This window comes from Protobothrops mucrosquamatus, unplaced genomic scaffold (genome assembly GCF_001527695.2).
Source record: "Protobothrops mucrosquamatus isolate PMUCROS unplaced genomic scaffold, P.Mucros_1.0 scaffold_44, whole genome shotgun sequence".
NCBI lineage: Eukaryota > Metazoa > Chordata > Lepidosauria > Squamata > Viperidae > Protobothrops > Protobothrops mucrosquamatus.
The window spans coordinates 60,056-82,430 of NW_015386120.1; the positions used below are offsets into that span (position 1 = coordinate 60,056).

At 40.3% G+C, this 22,375-nt stretch overlaps 1 protein-coding gene across 1 annotated transcript in view; it reads right to left on the reverse strand.

Moving 5' to 3' along the window:
* Nucleotides 1-3,138: 3,138 nt before the first annotated feature.
* Nucleotides 3,139-22,375, reverse strand: part of LOC107283047 (bromodomain testis-specific protein-like) — a 29,679-nt gene continuing 10,442 nt past the window's right edge. Inside the window, exons 8-19 of the mRNA XM_029283136.1 lie at nt 20,409-20,596; nt 20,027-20,322; nt 19,813-19,911; nt 18,185-18,334; nt 14,556-14,617; nt 14,199-14,382; nt 12,999-13,108; nt 12,231-12,378; nt 10,554-10,693; nt 6,192-6,397; nt 3,770-3,932; nt 3,139-3,207 (exon numbers count right to left, since the gene is read on the reverse strand). Coding sequence (XP_029138969.1) covers nt 3,139-3,207; nt 3,770-3,932; nt 6,192-6,397; nt 10,554-10,693; nt 12,231-12,378; nt 12,999-13,108; nt 14,199-14,382; nt 14,556-14,617; nt 18,185-18,334; nt 19,813-19,911; nt 20,027-20,322; nt 20,409-20,596 — 1,815 coding nt within the window. The remainder of the gene's footprint in view (nt 3,208-3,769; nt 3,933-6,191; nt 6,398-10,553; nt 10,694-12,230; nt 12,379-12,998; nt 13,109-14,198; nt 14,383-14,555; nt 14,618-18,184; nt 18,335-19,812; nt 19,912-20,026; nt 20,323-20,408; nt 20,597-22,375) is intronic.

Consider the following 22,375-nt stretch of genomic DNA (forward strand, 5'->3'; position numbering starts at 1 on the left):
GTACTTATGCTGGAGCCCATCTTCAGGGATCTTCTCTCTCTATATCTTTATACATACTTTGGGCTGTTCTGTAAGTCTGGTTTATGTGGTGCCTTCCTATTGGCTGATTGGTGTGGATGGCTGGCGATTGGCTGTCGTTTCCTTGTGTTGCCAAGCCCTCAGCTCCTAAGTCAGGGATCCTCAACCTTGGCAACTTTAAGACTTGTGGACTTCAACTCCCAGAATTCCTCAGCTAGCAAAGCTGGCTGAGGAATTCTGGGAGTTGAAGTCCACAAGTCTTAAAGTTGCCAAGGTTGAGGACCCCTGTCCTAAGTACTTGATAAGCTGGTGGTAAATCAGCACTCTTGTTAACTGACAAGGGGCCTCTTTCCCATGTTTCAATCATTTTCCTGGCTATCTTTGTACCTGCATGGCCAACAATCTTAGTTGCTGTGAAATTAAATGTGTGTCCTTTTGCATTGCAGTGTGAGGCTAGCAATGAGTTGGGTGTCCTCGTCTGACTGCTCACTCGTGTTCTTGCAATCTGGTGGTTAGCTTCCTCCCCATTTGTCCTACATAGTCACAAGTGCAATCCATGCAGGGGATTCGGTAGATTACATTGGAAGTATCTCTCACTCTTTAATTTACCTCATGATGTTCCTGTGTCCTTGACTATCTTGTGTTGTTTCTTACTGGATGATGACAAAGATTGCTGTAAATTTGAATATTAAATATATTTATATACAAGTTTGTGTTAGTGTCTCTGATTTCATTTGGACAACTGCTGCATAATTCTATGACAAGGATTTATAAATTTGTTTGAAAGGATGATTTTCAATTGAAAAGGTTAAAGTTGTAGCAGAGTTCATTGTCAATTTTTTCCCCTATTGGCTGCAGTCCTTTTCTTGAACTTCATGGAATGACATTCCACAAAATTTCTCCAACTTTAGGGCAACTAACGTGGAAGAAACATTGGAGATTAGAAGGCTTTCCTGTGACCGTACGCTGTGGTTATGCTGTGTCTGTTCAGACTCGGGCCGAAGGCTAGAAGGGTTAACTCAAGACATTTTCCAAAGAGAACCAAACATTGAAGTAAAAATAGATTATTAAGGTATAATAATTCAGCCTAGTTAAATAATATTCTATATTATAATTAGAAGAAAATGTAACAGGTTCAACTTGGTATCATCTACAATTCTTGACTTAAATTGCCTAATTGAATCAACACTGATTTACATCCTAGATGTTGCTTTCTTAGAAAGACTTGTATTAGTTGAGCGGCAGTTGCTCCATATAGATCAAGCAATAATTGACCACAATATGTTGATATACTGTATATAGAGAGAGCCAGTTTGGTGTAGTGGTTAAGGTTAAGGTTAAGTGGTTAAGGTTAAGCCTAGAAACCAGGAGAAGGTATCCAGCTTTAGGCATGAAATCTGGATCGGTGACTTGGGCCAGACCCTCTCTCTCAACCTAATCCACCTGACAGGATTGTTGTGGAGAAAATAGAAGGAGGAAGGAGAGATGGAAGAAAAGTATGTTCATTGCCTTGAGTTACTTATAAAATAATAAAGGCAGGGTAAAAATCTAATAAAAAAATCTATGCCTATTATTGCAGGGATTGCTAATAAAAGTATTCACCATATCAGAGATTCATACAGTACATTTGCCAAAAGTGTCCCATAGTAGGTTACCTCAGACAGTTTCCACAGAAGAATAAATGTGATCCCAGATCCTAAGATCAGAAATGGAGTATCAGTTCCCAAGATGCTCAAACATAGTTTGCTGAGCAAATTAGAATGATTTATAGAAATGTGTGCCTGTCCATATCAACACCCTCCTTTCTGGATCTCTATGGCTTTTCTATGACTTAATATGAATTTACTCAGATCAGTGGCTATTTCTTATTTATATTATGGGGGGGGGGTCATTCTTGAGCAAAAGAATTACAATGATTTCAACTGTCCGTTTCCTCTGGATTAAATAGAAATTAACAGTTCTTCCAACCCTATGCTTACCAATGCAAGAATGCCTGTTTCATGAATACCAATGATCAATTATGTAATTATAACTATTTCCTGTATTTTATTTTATACTGACTTCTTTATTGTTTTACTCAGAAAGCTGAGATTAATATTCCACATATTTAACTTCAATAAATATTTATGCTAGAATGAATATGTGCTAAGTTTTTAAATTGCTACACTATGTTTTATTAATTATTATGATTAACCAATCTATTTGGAATGGAAGTTCAGAATAAAAGGGCTAAACTGTGATCTAAGCATTTCAGAAACTTTCTGGCAAAGAATACTAATTTAGGTATAACATAAATAGCAAAATAATCTGTAAGGTTCAAAATTAATAATTTAACTCCAGTATGAAAACTTATTTTATTGTCATATAAATGCTCTTTGTTATCAAATAAAGCAAGATTGCATTCAAGACAAAAATAAAAATTTAAACCACAGGGAACACAAAATGACAATTCACTTCCAGATTTTACTAAGAAAAAAAAAGGATTTATCTTTTTCAAGTCAGATAGATTTGAGTTCTAAATGAACTAAAAATAATGTTAAACTGCCACTTAAAAAAAATCAACAACCATATTAGCTAAAAATCAAAATTAGACAGAAATTAACCTGCAGGTATCCTTATTAAAATGTTAAGCATAACAAAAATGCATTTATATGTACAGTATATAATGGAGATGCGAAACATCACTTACTTTCCAGAGTTTAAGTATTTTCCCCCAAAATTATATTTACCTTCATATGGGTTCTACATGTATTTAAATGGCAGTTTTGAGCCCTCAGATCAATACTTTTCCTTAAATTCTTCACTTCCCAAAATAAAAATTGGGGTTGATTGTAATGTTGTTGAAACACATTTCAAAATGTTTTGTTTTTCTATGGCAATATTCAGAAAACTTCCTTAGAAGGGCTGACCAATTATGCCTTGGAAGTTTGCATGGGCTTTTTTTATTTTAATAAGCAAATGTAATTTTATAAAACTGAAATTATATTCATACACTAGCTCTTCAAAAAATAATAATAATAGTGGTACTCCCAATATCGGGGATCAATTTTTCAGAATAGTTTCTGCAATCTATAACCAGTTTTTGAAGAACTGCAAGTAATGCAATCATCCATCTCCATTTCACTGCAGAGTTTCTTCAAATGTTGCCATAATATCACTCTGAAAATTCATGTCAATGGTGCTTTTCAACTATTAAAAACAACAAGAAGAAAAGGGGAAAAAGACACTTAATTTGGAGTAAATGCTGCTGGATTCAGTAGAATTGGATTCTGGGCAATAATGCAATGAACCTGTCAACTATAAAAAGCAAACGTGGGAAAATAACAAAGTTGTGGATACACAACAATTTTAGAATTGATTTAGAATTGAGAGCTATGTTTGGTTTTCAATGGCCCGTTGCAAACTGCATTCTTACAAGTAATTGAGGGCAAAGGAAAAGAAACAGCTGAGGTCAGGCAAAAAAATTGATCCCTCAACCTTCTTCAGCCTCAATTTCTAAGCTGGTTCTTCAGACAATTTAAACCAATAAACCTCTGTTGACTTCATTCCAAATAAATGAAGCTGATCTTTAGCTCTTTCATTGTGTTAGGGAACCAGCATTCTTTAAGCCAGCATTTTTCAACCTTGGCAGCTGGAAGATGTTGAGACTTCAACTCCCAGCCTGGCTGGGGAATTCTGGGAGTTGAAGTCCACACATTTTCAAGCTGCCAAGATCAAGAAACCCTGCTTTAAGCTGATATTGGTGGCTTACCGCTTCTCTTCTTCTGCGCTCTTGCTCCATTTTTCTTGCCAAATTACGATCTATGACAAGATTTGGTATTGAATGTGATTGCTCTCTTCCAGATACTGCTATATTTGGAATGGGACAACCTTCTTTTACTGCTGTGGATCTCAAATCCATTTCTCTACTGTTTCTAAAGAAAAATAATCAACAACTTTTGTGTAGGAAGTAAGACATGCAAGCTTTACATTTGAGTGAACAAACACACACAGGGTATTCATTGCTTACAATCAGCAATGATTTAGTACGGTGATTTGCCCATTGTCACGACAGTGGAGGACGGGATGCCTTAAAAATCAGCACGCTGGATGCATCCACCACCATATGCCAAGTGGAGCAAAGCAATAACATTAATGCAAGCTCTCTCACCCTCCCAAAATATCCTGGAAATGGAAATAAAGAGGTAGTAAATTTTTCTGAATTGCTGAAGTGACTGTTGACAAATATAGAGACATTGCTTTTGCCCTTGCGCAGAAAATCTTGTTTTGTTCGTGAATTGTGACTACCTGGGCAGAGCAGGCCCTGAAGAGTTGCTATCTAGCACCCTTTCCTCAGGAAGGAAACACAATTGCCATAAATAATGACAAACATAACAAATGTATAATGAACTGATTATGGGGAGAATGCCTGTTCATTGTTTCAGGAAGCTAAAACAAATTAAATATTGTTAAAGCACTTCATCATTCATCAGATGGTAAGTAATCCAGGAATAATACAATGAGAGCAAGGAGAGAACCCCTTAGAGCAGTGGTTCTCAACCTGTGGGTCGGGACCCCATTTGGGGTTGATCGACCATTTCACGGGGGTCGCCAAGCAAGGCTGTCCGCCATTTTTTTGCCCGCCATTTTTTTCCCCATTTCCAGCGGGTGCCTTACCTCCCTTGGGCTGGGCCAGCTGGTGGTCGGCCTGCTCCGTCTCTGCCGCTTGCTAGCTACGCCTCGGCCGGCGCAGGGGGCGGAACCATGCATGCGCGGCGCTCCCGGGCAGGGAAAGTCCTCGACTTACAACCGGTTGGGTAGTCCTCGACTTACAACCGGTTTAGTCCTTGACTTATGACCGGTTTAGTCCTCGACTTACGATCGGTCGGGGTCGCGGCATTAAAAAGGTTGAGAACCACTGCCTTAGAGGACAGTCTGGCTCAGCAGCATAACTCAGAGTACCATTCCTTGTTCCCAATTAAAAGTGACAATGTTAAATATTCATTATTAATAAATAGTTTGCTTCTTTGAGTCTCAAACAAATGCTTGTGTCAGTGTCACATTACCACAGTTGGAGAACAATTCTATGCTACTAAGGATGATAAAGAGTTAATTCTCCGGAAGCCCATTACATTTCTGAGTCAAAAATCATAGGATAGGCAATTTGTTCTAGTCAAGGAAACTCAGAGCATGAGTTTTTTTTTTTTTACTAAAGAATTGGGGAGAGGAAGTCAAGTGCATGATGACATCAACTCACCAATTCAAACAGTGTTTAAATTTAAAATGCTGAGATGTTGAGGCTCTAGAAAGAGTATAGAGAAGAGCAACAAAGATGATTAGAGGTCTGGAGGTTAAAACATATAAGGAAAGGTTGATGGAATTGGGTATGTCTAGTTTAATGAAGAGAAGGACGAGGGGGGACATGATAGCAGTGTTCCAATATCTCAGGGGCTGCCACAAAGAAGAGGGAGTCAAGCTATTCTCCAAAGTGCCTGAAGGCAGGACAAGAAGCAACGGGTGGAAACTAATCAAGGAGAGAAGCAACCTAGAACTAAGGAGAAACTTCCTGACAGTTAGAACAATTAACCAGTGGAACAACCTGCCTCCAGAAGCGGTGGATGCTCCAACACTGGAAGTTTTTAAGAAGAGACTGAACAGCCATTTGTCCGAAATGGTGTAGGGTTTCCTGCCTGAGCAGGGGCTTGGACTAGATGACCTCCAAGGTCCCTTCCAACTTATTACTATTACTATTATTATTATTATTATTATTATTATTATTATTATTATTATTATTATTAGTAGTAGTAGTAGTAGTAAGTAGTAGTAGTTTGGAAGGACCTTTTGTCTTGTCAGTCTTGATACCACAGATTATTCCAGAGGACAGTGTGAAAACCTGGTGGGTGCTTTTATATTTATTATCAGTGAAGTTGTCCCACATTTTCACCAGCTTGAGTGATTATTTCCACAACCATCATTCTGCTCTGCTCTGTATAAACCCCAGTCATATTTAGAAATGGAGGCTAATTCTGAACATTTGCTGTTTTGCAAGCATGTCCTCTTTTGCTATTAACTTTAAATATTTTCTCTCAGTTTCAAAGAGCTACAGAACAAGGCAGCTGGAAACCACTTGCTGCAAAGTCAGTGAACAGACTGAGAAATAAAGCCTTTCGGTTTAATTCTATGGAACTGCCAACCTTTCTTTTTCCTGAGGATGTTTTCTCAACTTCCTCTCTGCTTGTTCCAATCGTCTTTTTCGTTCCTTTGCCCACTCGATTTCTTCTTTTTCCAGTGCAGCTTTTTGGAACTGTCTGAAGCTTTCATTGGAGGATCTGACCGAGATTGGAGCAGTCACCATCTTACCTAAACTTGTCCAAGAATCTGCATGTTTGACTTTTATATCCTGCAATTATAACCAGCAACGTAATTCTAAACACAAGCAGATAACTGTCTTCCACATTTGACAGGACTCCCAAAAATAAATAGCAGGTAGCGGGTTTTTTTTTTAAATGTAATCATTGTATCCTCATAAATTTAGAGCATTTCCACATCACCAACCCTATTCCTTCACCTATTTCTCAAACAGTTGAAGCTAACCGGCAATTGTGTTTATTGTAGCTAAACTTGAAAGGCCAAGATCTGCACGAATAGACCATTTTTCGTCCTACTGGCTATCCAATAAGAAAGCGCATGGATCAGCATTCAGGGCCCATTAATAGTTCACATTATATGCATTTCCTTGGTAAACCTCTATCCCAATCAAGTTGTAAGGTGAAACCAACAAGACATTGTTGATCCATTGAAATGATGCTATACCAGTAGATGGATGAGATTATTCTCCAGCCATGAGCTCAAAGGAAAAATGAAACAACTTGGAGCTCATGGGAAATTGACCTATCCAGAGACTCTGCAAAGCTCCAGGGATTCAGATTCAAAGATGGCCTTTCTGCCATTCTAGATTATGCTTTATTTGAACCAGATAATGGTATAAGATCACCCATAACCAAAGAATCCACATCAAAATGCCCTCCCCTGACTCTTATTTAAAACTAAGCAACATTATTTATGAATATATGTAACTAATCTCCTAGGACGGTGAAGCTTCTTTGGGAAAGGCAGTAATTTACTTCCTAAAAACAAACAAACCAAGAGAAGATAATGAGGGACAGAAATAGCCTGCAAGGCTGCACATGCATCCAATGAAGTAATGGAAACTCCTAGTCATTACAGACCAGTTTTATCAAGAAATAAGATTTTTGTTTCCCTTTTACAGATGTTTTTCAAACTAAATATACTATAAGTGGGAGACCTTAAAGGAAAAAAAAAAAGATTTGACTACTGTGAGGAGCATTTCCAAGACGCTGATTTATATCTTTTTTGTCTGTGTGTGTGCTGATGTTATAATGTGACAGTGTTTTCCTGCTTGAAGTGGAGGCTGACACGCGCCTCCAAAATACACAGAACGAATGAGGTGGCCATTGGATGGTCCACATCTCTCTCTGTTAAGACTGTATTTATTTGTAGAAGGAGGGTCCTGCAAATTCTATCCTTCTAAAGAAGGGATCCCCAACCTCCGGTCCGTGGACTGGCAATGGTCCGCGGCATGCCAGAAAGTGAAGCCCCATCTGCAGGATGCAGGCAGCATGCAAAACCACACCCCCTCCAGTCTGCAAAAAAATCTCTCTCCACGGAACCGGTCCCTGATGCCCAAAAGGTTGGGGACCTCTGTTTTAAAGGACTCAGAAAGGACTCAGATTGTCAAATATTTCTGCTGTAATTATTTATTTTATAACTTGCCTTTATTATTTGTATAAACAGCTCAAGGTGGCAAACATGTCTAACACTTCTTCCTTCTCCTATTTTCCTCACAACAACCACAACCCTGTGAGGTGAGTTGGGCTAAGAGAGCATGACTGGCCCAAAACCATCCAGCTGACTTTCATCACAGTCTCCTGATTTCTTGTCTGGTGCTTTAACCACTAGACCAAATTGGCTCAATGTATATACTGTATTTCAATATATATCTATATATACAGTGATCTATATTACTATAATATATCATTGATATGTTGTGTTGGAAGAAAAATCAGGTCCAGTTCCAAGCCGGAAATAAAATGGAGGCTGCTTAAGCAAGAAGGTCTTTTTATTGATGAGCAGAACCAGCAATAGCATGCAGTCCTGGGACAACTGACAAAATGGAGTTGATAGTAGGTGGGTTTTTATACATTCTTCGGGGCTTTGTGTTTGAGATGCCTGTTGTGAAATGTACTTTGACCTATGTATGAATGTGTCCTTTAATATTTTAATGGCTGTTGCTAGATTCCTATGGGGTCATGTAGAGGTCATGGCTGGCTCTTTAGGCAAAAGGGGAAATGCAAATCCTAGGTGTTTGTCTGAGCTAATCTTGTCAACTTTTGGCTTGCCTAATTGTGTTGTTTATCTGGAGTCTCTGTTTGCTCTTTGCTTATGAATAGAGTGCCCCAATCTTTCTGAATGGAGACAAAATCTCCATTCTAAAGACTTCAAGCTCTTCAGGTTTCCTGCAGCAGGAAGACTGGGGCAGCTTTCTGGGGCAGATTTCCCCCCCCTGCATTTCTCCTTTAGGGCAGGGGTCCCCAACCCCCAATCTGTGAACCAGCACCGGTCCGCGGCATGCCAGAAACCGGTCCATGCAAACAAGTGAAGCCCCATCCGCAGGATGCAGGCAGCACACGAAACCACACCCCTCCGGTCCATGGAAAAGCCTCTCTCCCTGGAACCGGTCCATGGTTCCCAAAAGGTTGGGGGCCACTGCTTTAGGGGAAATATTCTATCCTGCCTCTTTCTAATATTCCTCAAAATATTTCATTCTTTGGGGGGGGAGTGCTGACTTCCTACAATTGATATATATCATTGCACTCATTGATACATGTAAATCAGAGCAAAGAGTTTTGGCTCCCCATCAACTGATTTTCAGACTACAACTCAAACATGCAATTGCTTTCAAGTTTATTACTTTTATTGTTAGCTCTTCACCTTAAGATGTGTTTCTTCACTTGTTTTTTTTATAACAAATCCAGACTATACTATATTGCTCTGCATTGATTTATTTCATTGTTCCTCTTTCCTTTCCTCCTTGCAATATTTGTCATTTGCAATTGCAATGTAAATTTGTTTAGAATTGATAAAGAAAAAGTAAGATTTTTTTAAAGAGCTTTACTTAGACTCTGCTTTGTTATGGCTTGTGGATCTGTAACAGTTTTAGCAGAGACATGACTTTATTAAAAGAGATCTCTTTATTTTATTAACTACATTCAAATTTAAAAATGCAATCAGGATGCAATTCCTCTTGCTTTTAGGAATACAAATGCATCAATAACTGTGAAGCAAAAAGCAACTAAATGCATAATTATCAGAAGAAATTTTCTAATCAGTCGTAGGGAAATTTTTTTTAAAAAAAATGAGTTTCTCATTTCTGAATAAACATCATAGAGCAGGGGTGTCAAACTGCCGGCCCACGGGCTGGATGCGTCACGAAGAAACCATGCCCATCCCATTGCTGGCAATGGGGAAAAAGCTCTGATACGTCGCCCGACATCACGTGACATCGTGAGTTTGACATCTGTCATAGAGGAATCATGCTGCTGCTGAATCATACAGTATCAGTTGATATCAGTTTTAATTATATTCACCATGGCTAGTAGGAAAACAACTTCTCAGCAGGGTCAAAGACCCTGGTGTGAAAGTTCTGCATAGATGTACTTTTGGATATATAAATAGACAAATACATCCTACCATTCCTCTTTGGGATAAGCAAAAAGAAATGAAAGGCAGAAAATAAGAGAAAATGAATTCTAACTAAATGAAGCAGCAACTGATGTACAATGAGGTTGCCTGGATTGTCATTTTTTGCTGGATACAAACTATAATTTGTGGGGACCAATTGTGTGTCAGTCCAAACCAGCTTGATGGAGATAACTCTTTGGGGCTGAGAACATCTATCTCCATCAAGGTGTAAAAGCATTCCCAAGATCACACTAATCAGAATGCTGTCTGCACTGTATGGTATCTTATGAGCATTATTGAGCAAGCCTTCAGATCAGCTGAAGAAATGAACTGAGATTGTACATCCTTCAGCAGTAGCACTCGGTTATTTCCATCATTTGTTCCTGCTGCAATGATGAAGGGGAAGTTTAACATTGCAGAAGACCTGGGCTTAGGGTGAAAGAAACTGCTTGGTGACAATGTGGAATAGGTTCTATTTGTTTTTATGTGGATCTGAAGCTACTTCTGGTAATATGAGTAAGGCAGTAATGAAAGCCGGTTTGGTCTCATGGTGAAGACACCAAACTAGAAACCAGGAGATAGTGAGTTCTAATCCTGCCTTAGGTATGAAAGCTGGCTGGGTAAATTTGGACCAGTCACTCTCTCTCAGCCCAGCTCACCTAACAGGGTTGTCGTTGTGGGGAAAATAGGAGGAGGAAAGTGTGTTGGATATGTTTGCTGCCTTATGTGTAAAAATAATCAAAGCAGAAAATAAAAATGTCCAAAACTATTGCAAAAAAGTAGCGCATGCTTACCTTTATTAGAGGAATCTGAGGCTTAGTCTCTCTCTTTTTTCTCTCCTCATGGTTATTTGAACAATTTTCTGTAATAATGGCACGTGCAGATTCTGTCACCCGTGGTCGCCAGTGGCCCTCTGGGAAACTAGCCTTCAGTTCTGGAATGCAAGCCAGAGCAGAGACAGACTAGAGAATTTTCAAGAGGGCGAAGACATCCTTCATTAGTTTTTGTTATTAGATAGAAACAGTGGTGGGATTCAGATACCTGAACAACCGGTTCACCGAAGTCAACAAAAAATTAGCTACAGGTTCTACCGAATTGGTGCGAACCGGCTGAATCCCAACCACTGGAGAGAAACCTTCACTCAAGTGCTATCAATTTCAGCATTCTTATCTGTTTGAATTACAGGGTATATTTCCATTTGGCAGTCTTTTGAAGGCTTTGTTTATCCCTTGTTTTCTTTGCATAGTTTCCAAGTAAGCAGACGGATAGGAACGCCCCATGTGACTACAGCTTTCTATTTTCAGATGCCTGCTTGAGTGTAGAAGGTGCATGTTCCCCCCCCCCTCCTTTCTGAACATGGACCATTTAGTCTCTTGTAATGGTATTTCCTAGCTCCCCAAAGAAGGAAAAGCTTGGAACCTTATATTTAATATAAAGCTCTCTGTGACAACTGCTACCACTTTCTCCCCTCAAAATAAGTTATCCCCTATATCGAGTGAATGCTCTAAATTTTAATTATTATTATTATTTTTTGCTTTCCTTGTCCAAATGACTAAACAGCAATGTGTGAAGGGATAAACCTTTGAAAAATATTATGCCGCAAAATAATGGTGATATAAATAAAATTGCATATGTAGCCAATAGAAAATCCTAAAAATAACTAAATAAATTAGAAGCAGCTCTATGCTCCTTAAGCATTACAATTATATTTCATCCTAAGTAGGCACATTTTGAGGGCAGGGGTGGGATTCAGTAACTAAGAGTGGTTAACAAACAGTGCAGAGTTACTGCTTCATAGCTTTAATGCACAATGCTCTTATTCTTCTTAAATCAACTCACTGGTATATCCCTGAGGCTATGCAATACTATATATATCTGGATATTTCCACACAGCACTGAATCCAGCTCCTATTTCTTTTTGTTTATAATTCTTGTAGATTACCAATTTTAGGTAACAATTGGTGGATAAACCAGCAAAACCCAAGTTCCTTGGATCCCACAATGAGTCCCAAATATTTAGGGTACTTCCATAGGGGGCTTGAACACTCAGCCCCAGACCTGTTCATTCTTGCCTTATCAGCCAAGTGCAGAAGCTGAACCAATGGCAGACCACAATAAGCCACAGCGCCTCTATTTCTTTCTTTCAAAATGCTGCAGCTCAACAGAACTTTTCATTTCCCCCATCTGCAGGAATTGACCTCCAGCCTTGCCTCTTTTCTCTCCCCCATAGTGGGGGGGATACTTAGCTCTTCCCCCACCTGCATGTCCTTTATCTGCCTGTAAAATGGTTTTCTACATTTTGAATTGGGCAGGTGTGATGTAGACATGGTCGAGCTTCATATTGTTTGGGGAGAGTGGTAACGGTGACATGAAAGCACACTTATTACGTCTGCTCTTTGACTGTAATAAACATTGCTTTGACTTGACACTTGACTTACTATGTGATGTTAATATTGGTAGCCAATACATACTTTGCTCCTGATCAGGTGGTGTTACTTTGGCAACTCCCATAGAGGATTTAATCTGGAGAGCAGTTGGCAGCCCCTGTTGCAATAATGATGGTTTCCGAGTATCTTTCATGTGGTCCAAAGGGTTTTTTGAAGAGGAAGAACAAGGTACCTATAGGAAAGTTGTAAAGTCTTAAAGGAACTTTTTCACAACTGTAGAGGTCACGCATCCTACAATGGTTTTATCTACAGATGGAGAGGCTGACATGCCTTTTTGTATTCCCTCTGTCCATCCCTACCCATTTGTGTGGGGTAAGCTCCATTCATAGATGAAACAAATAGAAACTGAAGGCTGAAATGCTCAGATATGGTCTAATGCTACTTATTCTCATGGCTTCTGGAAACCAATTTTTGAAATATAAAGTGATTTCTATCTCTGTCTCTAACTTTCCCATTTAAAAAAACCCTGTGTTAGGTCAGGACACTTGATACTTTCTAATATAGAAGAAAACAATTAAACTGTAATAAATTTCTTTCTAATCAAGTAACTTTTAGTAAACTCATCATAGTTAATTTAGTGAAGGGAAATACTGCCTCCAACCTAGTATTACCCATGTGTGAAGATACAGCAACTCTGCCCACCAAAACCATCCTCCTTTAAAAGTCTTCCATAAATGCTAATCACTGAAAATATCAAGACACTGAAAAGGTGTTTTATGTATATCTGCATGTATATAAGATACTTTAAATAAAGAGCCTCTTTCATTTCCCAATATTATCAGTGATATCCACCTCTGAAAGCTTGTAAGAAGGGTTGTGAGAAGACTGGGTTGCCAACAAGTCACTCTGAGTTGTCTCTTGAACTGGCATGCAGTGCAGGGGTGACACAACGGCTACTATACCTGCAAGGAAGGAAGGGAAACACATAAAAGAACGCCCGTGCCATGTTGCATCTCTTCACCCTGACTTGCCACAGTGATGAGGTGGCAAGCTGATGACTCTGCATTGCTCCAAGTCAGTTAATGCTTTTGAGTTTGATGAACCATATGTAGGACCTCTTTTAACTACCTCATCCCTATCCCAGAGGTTTCATTTGGGAAGGCGAGGACAGGAGCTACATGAAACGTGTCTTCAAGAAGGGAGGCACATAAGAAGAAAGGATTCCCACAGAACACTAGATTTGCTAATAGATAAAGTAGCTGAGCATATCTAAGGGCTTCAGGAAGAAACCGAGAAGAACTGTGGGACAGGAAGGAGAAATCCATCCAAATATTTTCCAAAATAACAGTGGGTTTTGGATGGCAGGCCTGCAAAAAGCTGAAACACATTTCGGATAGATTCAGTGCTGGGATTCAGCCAGTTCGCACCACTTCGGCAGAACCGGCAGCTAATTTTGTTGCCCAGGCCCAGAATGGACTTCCAGAAGCGGCATCCACAGAGAGAACCGGTTGTTCACATATTTGAATCCCACCACTGGATAGATTGTGGGTAAAACCAAGTCAGCTGGGTGCACGGGGGCACATGCGGCTTCCTTCCATGAGTCACTTGAACATGGAATATCTTTTGGAATAGGATTTTCCCTCTCTCTTGGAAAAACAACAACAACAACATGGCATGCTTGTTGGACCTGAATATTTGCATATATTTAACTTTTCAAATATGTAAGTAACTGTATTTGAGTGGCGTACCCACATTTTCCTTAATTTAAAAGGCACTTTGCAACATTTATTTTAAAGCACATGCTTATGTTCTGCTGGCCCATGTTCTTGATTCTGGCAAATGTTGCACAGATGCTTGCAGGTCTCCAGTGTTCTCTCAATCAAAACAAAAAACACCCCTACAACGGCAGATCCATCGCAATGCCCACCCTTGTCAAAGAAGCAGGAGCATTTTGTATCACTTTTTTCACTTTCTCAGTTATAACAAAATAGGTATTTTGAGCCAGTTAAGTGCATCCTACCGGCGCGGGAGAATTCCTAGAAAATGTTTTACCTGAAGGAGAAACAATGCGTTGTTCTTGAAGTTTAAGAGGACTGAGCTGCAAAGACCGAGAACAAGGCAGTAACTGGTGGGAGGCCCTGGCTTTGGGTGCTCTTTGGGGCAGCTTGCTAAGAGGCGAAGGGTTCCATATTTGAGGAACAACATTGCAGGAGGTCTCTGGATGATGCAGCGGGATCTGATATGGAAGGAATTAAAATCGTTATGCACATTTTGCATTTGGTGAATCTTTTTCCGCCAAGGGTTCTACGTAAAAAGCGGTCTTGCAGTGAGAGTGAAATCTAAAGGAGCAGGAGCAGCGGAGAAGCCCAAACTGAAAAACACGGGGCTCGAAAGATGAGAAAGGTTTACCTTAAGCTGTTCTCTGCAAAACAAATCCTTTTTCCCATTTCCATTATCTTTTATGTATGCCTCTGTAAAAAGACGGCAAAAGCCAGTTTAGAGCATACATATATAAATATATATATATATATATACATAGTGACATTTTGTGCACATTTGCTATCCAACATTGTATTTGTTGTAAAGCTTTATTATTCCACAATTCTAGCATTTGTAGCATTTCCAACAAGGTTTTTCTAAGATGTAATAGGGCATTTATCACAAATCCATCAATTTTATTTCACACATTTGGCCCATCTCCTAGAAGTCTGATTCAGATGACTGGAGATATGGTTGAGTTCTAGGTTGTAGTGAAGAAACTATGAAGGGATACCTCTAACATCAATGGAAGAGAATATTTGTAGCTGAGGGTTGAACTCTGGGCTGTCTGAGCTTGGTTGTTGATATTACCTAATTGGGTAATGAAACAACTGAGTTCAGAGGGCACAAAGGACTCCACCTCCAAGGTCTTCACAAACTATATTGCCAACCCAGCTTGTTCCTTTGACAACAGCACAACTATAGGCCAAGTATTGTGGACTTCTTCAAGATTCCCTAGAGCAGTGGTTCTCAACCTTTTTAATGCCGCAACCCCCAACCGGTCATAAGCCGAGGACTAAACCGGTCGTAAGTCGAGGACTAAACCGGTCGTAAGTCGAGGACTACCCAACCGGTCATAAGTCGAGGACTTTCCCTGCCCGGGAGCGCCACGCATGCGTGGTTCCGCCCCCTGCGCCGGCCAAGGTGTAGCTGGCAAGCGGCAGAGACGGAACAGGCCGACCACCAGCTGGCCCAGCCCAAGGGAGGTAAGGCACCCGCCGGAAAAGGGGGAAAAAAATGGCGGACAGCCTTGCTTGGCGACCCCTGTGAAATGGTCGATCGACCCCAAATGGGGTTGCGACCCATAGGTTGAGAACCGCTGCCCTAGAGAAATTAAAGCATTGGTTAGACTAAAAGTTGTCATTAACACTAGATAAGCCCACAATGATCCATTGATGGATTAGAAAATTTACCAGAAGGAAATTTGTCCAAGGCCCCACAAATCTATTATGAAGGTTTAATAGTCACGTAGAATTAAATCAATTCACTTAAGTATGAACTGGCACCCACCAAAAAAGCCAATGCAGTCTTAGGCTGCATTAAAGGGGATAGAATCAAGATCATGTGAAGTGTTAGCATCACTTTATAATGCCTTGATAAGACCACACTTGGAATATTGTATCCAGTTTTGGTCACCACAATATAAAAAAGATGTTGAGATTATAGAAAGAGGGCAGAGAAGAGCAACAAAGATGATTAGGGGACTGGAGACTAAAACATGAAGAATGGTTGCAGGAATGGGGTAAATATAGTCTAATGAAAAGAAGGACTAGGGGTGATATGATAGCAGTGTTCCAATATTTGAGGGGCTGTCACAAAGAAGGCGGGGAATCAACCTATTCTCCAAAGCACCTGAAGGTAGGACAAGAAGTAATGGATGGAAACTAATCAAAGAGAGAACCAAGCTAGAACCAAGGAGAAATTTCCTGATGGCACAATTAATCATTGCAATGGCTTGCCTCCAGAAGTTAACAGTACTCCATCACTGGAGGTTTTTAAGAAGAGATTGGACAGTTATTTGTCTGAAATGATACAGAGTCTTTGCTTGAGTAGGGGGTTGGACTAGAAGACCTTCAAGGTCCATTTCAACTCTGTTATCTGTTATATCTTACTCTACAATAAGTACATTTGGCACATTTGAGAAACTTCATGCTTACAAATGTTGTCATTCATACCAATGAGTACCAATAAGGTAGCTCAGAGTTAAATGACTCCTTGGTACTCTCTGAGCTTGGCTGTTTTCAACCAAGCTCAGAGAACACCAAGGACCCCTGATGCCAATGAGTCAGATGTGTTTATTTTGTTTATTACAAATGTTCTTATCCTGGTCATTCTGCTTTGAGGCACACTGGAACTCTATTTTTAACCAAGTGCCAAACAGTAGGTGGACAGACTGATCAGTTTCGTACAAATACTAGATCACTTTTTCCCCCCACATCTCTAATTTTACAGGAAGTCACACTGGATACAATATATTTGGATGCATGTGAATTGCTTTAGTTTGCATGAAGGCAAATAGATATTTCTCCATTTACCTTAAAGGTGAAGGTTTATACAACCATAGCCACAAACAATTTAAACTAGGTGTAATATTCTAATTATTGGATTTATACATCCAAACTATGGAAGTACCACTGAGCTTCAAACTTTGCATTTTATTTTTTGGATGTCTTCTCTTTTTAAACGTGCATTAGTACATGTAAGTTGTAACATGAAAATTGTACATTGTAAGTTATAAATAACATGCAAAAGAAATTTGGTATCGTAATTCTGGAACAGTATTTCTCAACCTCAGCAGAGTTGAAGTCAAACATCTTAAAAATTATTGAGGTTGAGAAATACTGTTTTTAGAATGTATTTACCAGGAAGTAAATTCTATAGAAATGTCTTTTGAGTAATGCTTAGAATCTGCAGTGTACAATATATACCACTGGTGTCAAATTCAATTGCGTCACGTGACGTATCGTGACGTATCATGATGTTTGTTGACTTTGCGGAGCCGGGGTGGGTGTGGTCTGTCCGTGATGCATCCGGCCTGCGGCCCGCCAGTTTGACACCCCTGTTGTATACTATGTTCCAGAAAATACCCCAAAATGGCTGTTGGCAGAATAAAATTATGGTTGGGAGCATGAATACTGTTCTCAAGATTATTTAATCAGGAGTTAGACTAAAAAAGAAAAAAAAATGAACTTGTGGTTTATGGTTTTGATGCTTAGACAGCATAGATTATATAAAAAAAGAGAGTCATGATGTAATTTTAGAGAGGGAGGTTAGAATATAATTGTACTTATCACTGCTGTGAAGATCGGATGCCAATTCTTGATGTCTTTCTTGATGTCTTTTTCCACTTTCTACATTTCCTTTTTGCCCTTTTAGCTTTTTCTTTGATTTCCCCCTTTCTTTTTCTTCTTTGTTCAATTTTCTTTGCATTATTGTTTGTTAAAATGTTCAATTAAAATTATATATAAACGCACCCACCCACATATACATATGACAAATACACAGACACACACACAATACTTTTCTCACTCCTCTTTCTCACCCCTACAGTCATCCTCAATCTCAGATCCTCTACCAGAGGCCTGACAGTTTGAGGGTTCTGTGCAGGATCTTAGCTGATCCTAGCACTGCACTGTTTTGGACAGAGAGCTTTGATGTTGTTCCTTAGATCAGAGGTCCCCAACCTTTCGGGAACCAGGGACCGATTCCGTGGAGAGGGTTTTTTCTGCGGACCGGAGGGGGCGTGGTTTTGTGTGCTGCCTGCATCTCATGGATGGGGCTTTGCTTTTTTGTGCGGACCAGTTCCTGGCATGCTGTGGCCCGGTACTGCTCCACGGACTGGAGGTTGGGGACCCCTGCCTTGGATGATATATATTATATATTATAATGTTATATATGTTTGAGTGTGTGTGAAGTAAATCAGGACTTTAGCCTTCTAGATAATATATTTTACAGGAAGTCTGCCAGAGGCATTCTTTCTGGAAAATCTTAATAAAAACCTGATTCAGAATTGCTGCTGTCAGATGAAGTGGAATCATTGCTGGTGCTTTCAGATGCAGAGGAGCCATTGCTGCTGCTGCTGCCACTGCTGCTGCTTTCACTGAGTCGACTAGGCCTTCCGTAGATTTTTGACTCAGCAATTTTTCCAGCTGTAAGACACAGAGAAGAACTGAAACTTAAAAGGAGAACTTTGGGAAAAAAAAAGTGCAGAGAAGAGCAACTAAGATGATTAAAGACCTGGAGATTAAAACATATGAAGAACAGGAATTGGGTATGGCTAGTCAAGAAAAAAAGGAGGAGTTAGGGGGACATGCTAGCAGTTTTCCAGTATTTGAGGCGCTACCAAAGAAGAGGGGGGGTCAATTTATTTTCCAGAGCACTAGAGCAGGGCTTTTCAACCTTTTCACCCATTGTACCACTTTTAGGATATGGCAACATCTGAGTACCACTAGTCGCCTAGCAAGGGGTCAAAAACTTGATGACCGAAAAAAAAAAGGAAAAAAATGGTAAAGTACAGGTAGTCCTCGACTTACAACAGTCGCTTAGTGACTGTTCGAAGTTACAATGGCACTGAAAAAAGTGCCCCCCCAAGCCACAGCCGAGCAAAACACCTGCCTGCCCACCCGGCGGCGCTCTTCCTCCTGTCCGAGGTTTTCATTGTTGTGAGCATTTCTGTTGAGGATTGGCAGTGGGGGTGGGGTGGGGTGGGGGGGTGTTTGGTTTTTATTCCTCCCGTCTGCTGGGTGGTTGCAGCAGGTTTTGGTCACTTCACATGACCCTGGGACACTGTGACCGTCATAAATATGAATCAGTTGCCAAGCATCTGAATGTAAATCACAAGACCCTGGAGATGCTGAAACATTCCAGCTGATTGGCGCTTGTTCAGGGCTCAGCAGAAGCGCCAGGATCAGTGCCGAGCTCCAGCTGGAGCCTGGCGCTGATCCTAGAGCTTCCACTGAGCCCTGACAGCCCTGCAAGCTCTAGCCATCTCTCGCTCAGGCTTGTGCGGTGCTGCCACCGGTTCAGCTCATTCCCCTCCCCTGCTACTTTTCTAGGATGGTCGCGTACCACCTGCCAGATGCCAATGTACCACAGGTGGTACCCGTACCACTGGTTGAAAAGCCCTGCACTAGAGAGCAGGACAAGAAACAATGGTTGGAAACTAATCAACGAGAGCAGCAACCTGGAATTAAGGAAACTTCCTAACAGTGAGAACAATTAACTAGTGGAACAGCTTGTCTTCAGAAATTATAGGTGCTTCATCACTGGAGGTTTTTAAAAAGAGACTGGACAGCCATCTATCTGAAATGATATAGGATCTCCTGCTGGAGCAGGGGGTTGGACTAGAAGACCTCCAAGGTCCCTTCCAGGTCTATTCTGACGACTAAAGCTGCTGTGTTGGGCATCAGTGAGAAAGGAGCAACGTTTAAGCAAAAGTAGCTGACGTAGACTTAACTGGCACTATTAAGTTAATAATGTTTGCCATAGGACAGAACACCAATTCCTATAGCACATTCCAGAAGAGTGTATTCCTGGATAAAGCACAAGCAGATTATGGCAGTGTTTCTCCCCTTTAAGATCCCGGCGCCAATTCTTTCATAGGGGTGGGGGTGGGGGGTTCACTTACATTTTGCATTTTGCTTCACTGAACAGAGCAGCCCACTGACATTCATCAACCTCTGATCTTGTGGCTTCTCTACAGTAAATTGGTCTTTGGGGTTTTTTGCTAGATACAAAGGGAAGAGGATAGAAGTCAGGAACAACATCCAAGCAATTATCTAGGGGGAAAAAAACCCCATACAATTTCCCCTCTCTTTTTAGGCATATGTTGTATAACACACCATAATGTTTCTTGGGCCTTTTTCTCAGGCAAGCCATGACATATTTCTCCAGTGCCCGTAAAGTTGATGCTTTGAGAGCTTCAAAATCTATTTCAATTTCATCAAGATTTGAATGCCTCAGTGATGTCTCTCTTGACTGAATAATGTATACCACTCTGCCAAGCTTCTCCCCTGGGAGTTTATTTATGTCCAGGCTTAATTGCCTCTTTTCATCATAACTCATTGGCTTGGCAGTATCCTCATCCTCAGTCTTGACTCCTGCAAGTTCTTCTTGCTGCTGGATTTTCTTGGAATGACTGCAGGAGAGAGAATAAACAACCATTAACTCTGGGACCAGCAGCAGCTTTAAGTACAAATCCATGCCAACCAGCAGCAGCCTTACAGGTTCAAAGAGATTCTTCTCTTCAGCTGTTTCATTTGCTTTATCTTTCCGCTTCTCTGAGTCGCAGGCTTGATTTTTGCTATGCTTGTTCTTTTTTCCTTCTTAGATTTTCCTTTCTTCTTCTTCTTCTTTAATCTGGGCCCGGTTGTTTTAGCCAAAGCTTGCAATTGCTGGTGAACAACTTTAAGCTAGAAAGAGAGGAACACAAGAGAGGAACATGAAAAAATATCTGATTTGTTGAAAGTTGCAATGTTCTGTGAACATGAGCAATTAGTGAAACAACTACTGTACCGAAGGTGCTTTTTCAAAGGGCAACTGGAATTGGTTTTTCCTTGAAGACATTTTGCTTCTCATTCAAGAAGCTTCTTCTGTTCCTGAAGTTCCTTCATGAACTGAAGAAGCTTTCTGGATGAAAAGTGAAATGTCTTCAAGGAAAACCCAAGTCCAGTTGCCCTTTGAAAAAGCACCTTTGGGACAATCATGACCTGGATGACTGAGAATCTCCATAGAAACGTACACTGTACAAATATAAGGGGAACACAAATGTGTTGAAGATTTACACTGCAGGTAATTACATTGCAGGTAATCTTAATTTAAGATCTGCTCATTCAGTGATCATTCAAAGTCCTGACAGCGCTGAACAAGGGATACTTAGGACCAGTCCTCGTAGTTACAGTGTCCCCATGGCCATGCAGTCGCAATTTGAGCACTTGCCAACTGGCTTGCAATTACATCATAGGGTCCCACAGTCGTGTGATTGCTATTGACTTTCACTCCTCCCTCTCCTGCTTTCTAGCCTGGTGTGTTAGCCACAGACCAAATTGTTCCACTTAGGAAAGTGAGAGAATTTTTACTTGTGAGTAAAAGGCAAAAAGAGAGCACATAAGGCTTCATTTTAACTATGTTCCTTGTTGATATGGCTGCATGCAACTTCGATTCAAATGACATTGGCAAGAGACCAGATCAGGATTGGCAGAGCCAAAGCGCTGCCAAGGAACTGGTTGGTTTTAGATAGCAACAAGACTCAAAAATTAAAGTTATGAGTGAGTAAGTAAGTTTTCTTGCATAGCAACTGAGCTTGAACACTATTGCCAAAGGACTGTATTGCCTTTTTAAGGATTGGCTTACATAAGGAAAAGGCTGAGTAAGCCTCCAGAGACCAAGGTCCCAGCCTTTTGAGTTCAATAGTTATGCCAGTCAATTCTTGTACCTGAAGAAAGCTGGTTGTGTATCTATAGGGTTACTCTTTTAAGCAAGTAATAATAATAATAATAATAATAATGTGGAACATTGATAGTAAACCTGATTAAAGGGGTTTCAATAGGGAGTAGATAAGAAACTGTTAGGATCTTATGGCTGAGAATTTTCCCCACCTTTTGGGTAAAGTTTCTTAAATTTGGGACTAGACATTGTGGGAAAAAACACCAGGATTATTCAAAAGAGCCATAGACTTAAAATGGAAAGCTAGCAGGAAAATTTAAAAAGAATCAAGACGGCTACTAGGTATTTTCTTCAAATTATTCCTCTTATTTGCTTCCCTAGCCTGCAGTCCAAGGATACTGAGATTCCATATAGCATGGTCTAAATCTTTTATCCCTTTGCTTCCCCGTCCTAGTTTTTCTCTTAGACAGGAATGATCAGTAATATTTAGGAACTAACATGGTTTCTATGAACAAACAGATGGTGTGGGGAGGGAAAATATGGCTCTTGTTTAGCTGGAGAGCAATTTCTAGTATTACGAAACATGTATAGACTTTTTTTAAAGTGAAAAAATGTGACATCTTGCTCGAGAAAAATACCCAAAGTGCTGCCAAGGAGAAGAGCAGGTATCAAAGCAGACAGAGGTTTGTTTCAATATCTACAGAATTTTCTATCTTGGCACCCTCCTCCTAATTATGTCTCCTTGCCAGCATGAAAGGTTAGCACGGAACATAATTGTTTACTAATAAATATTTCAGCTGGAATGA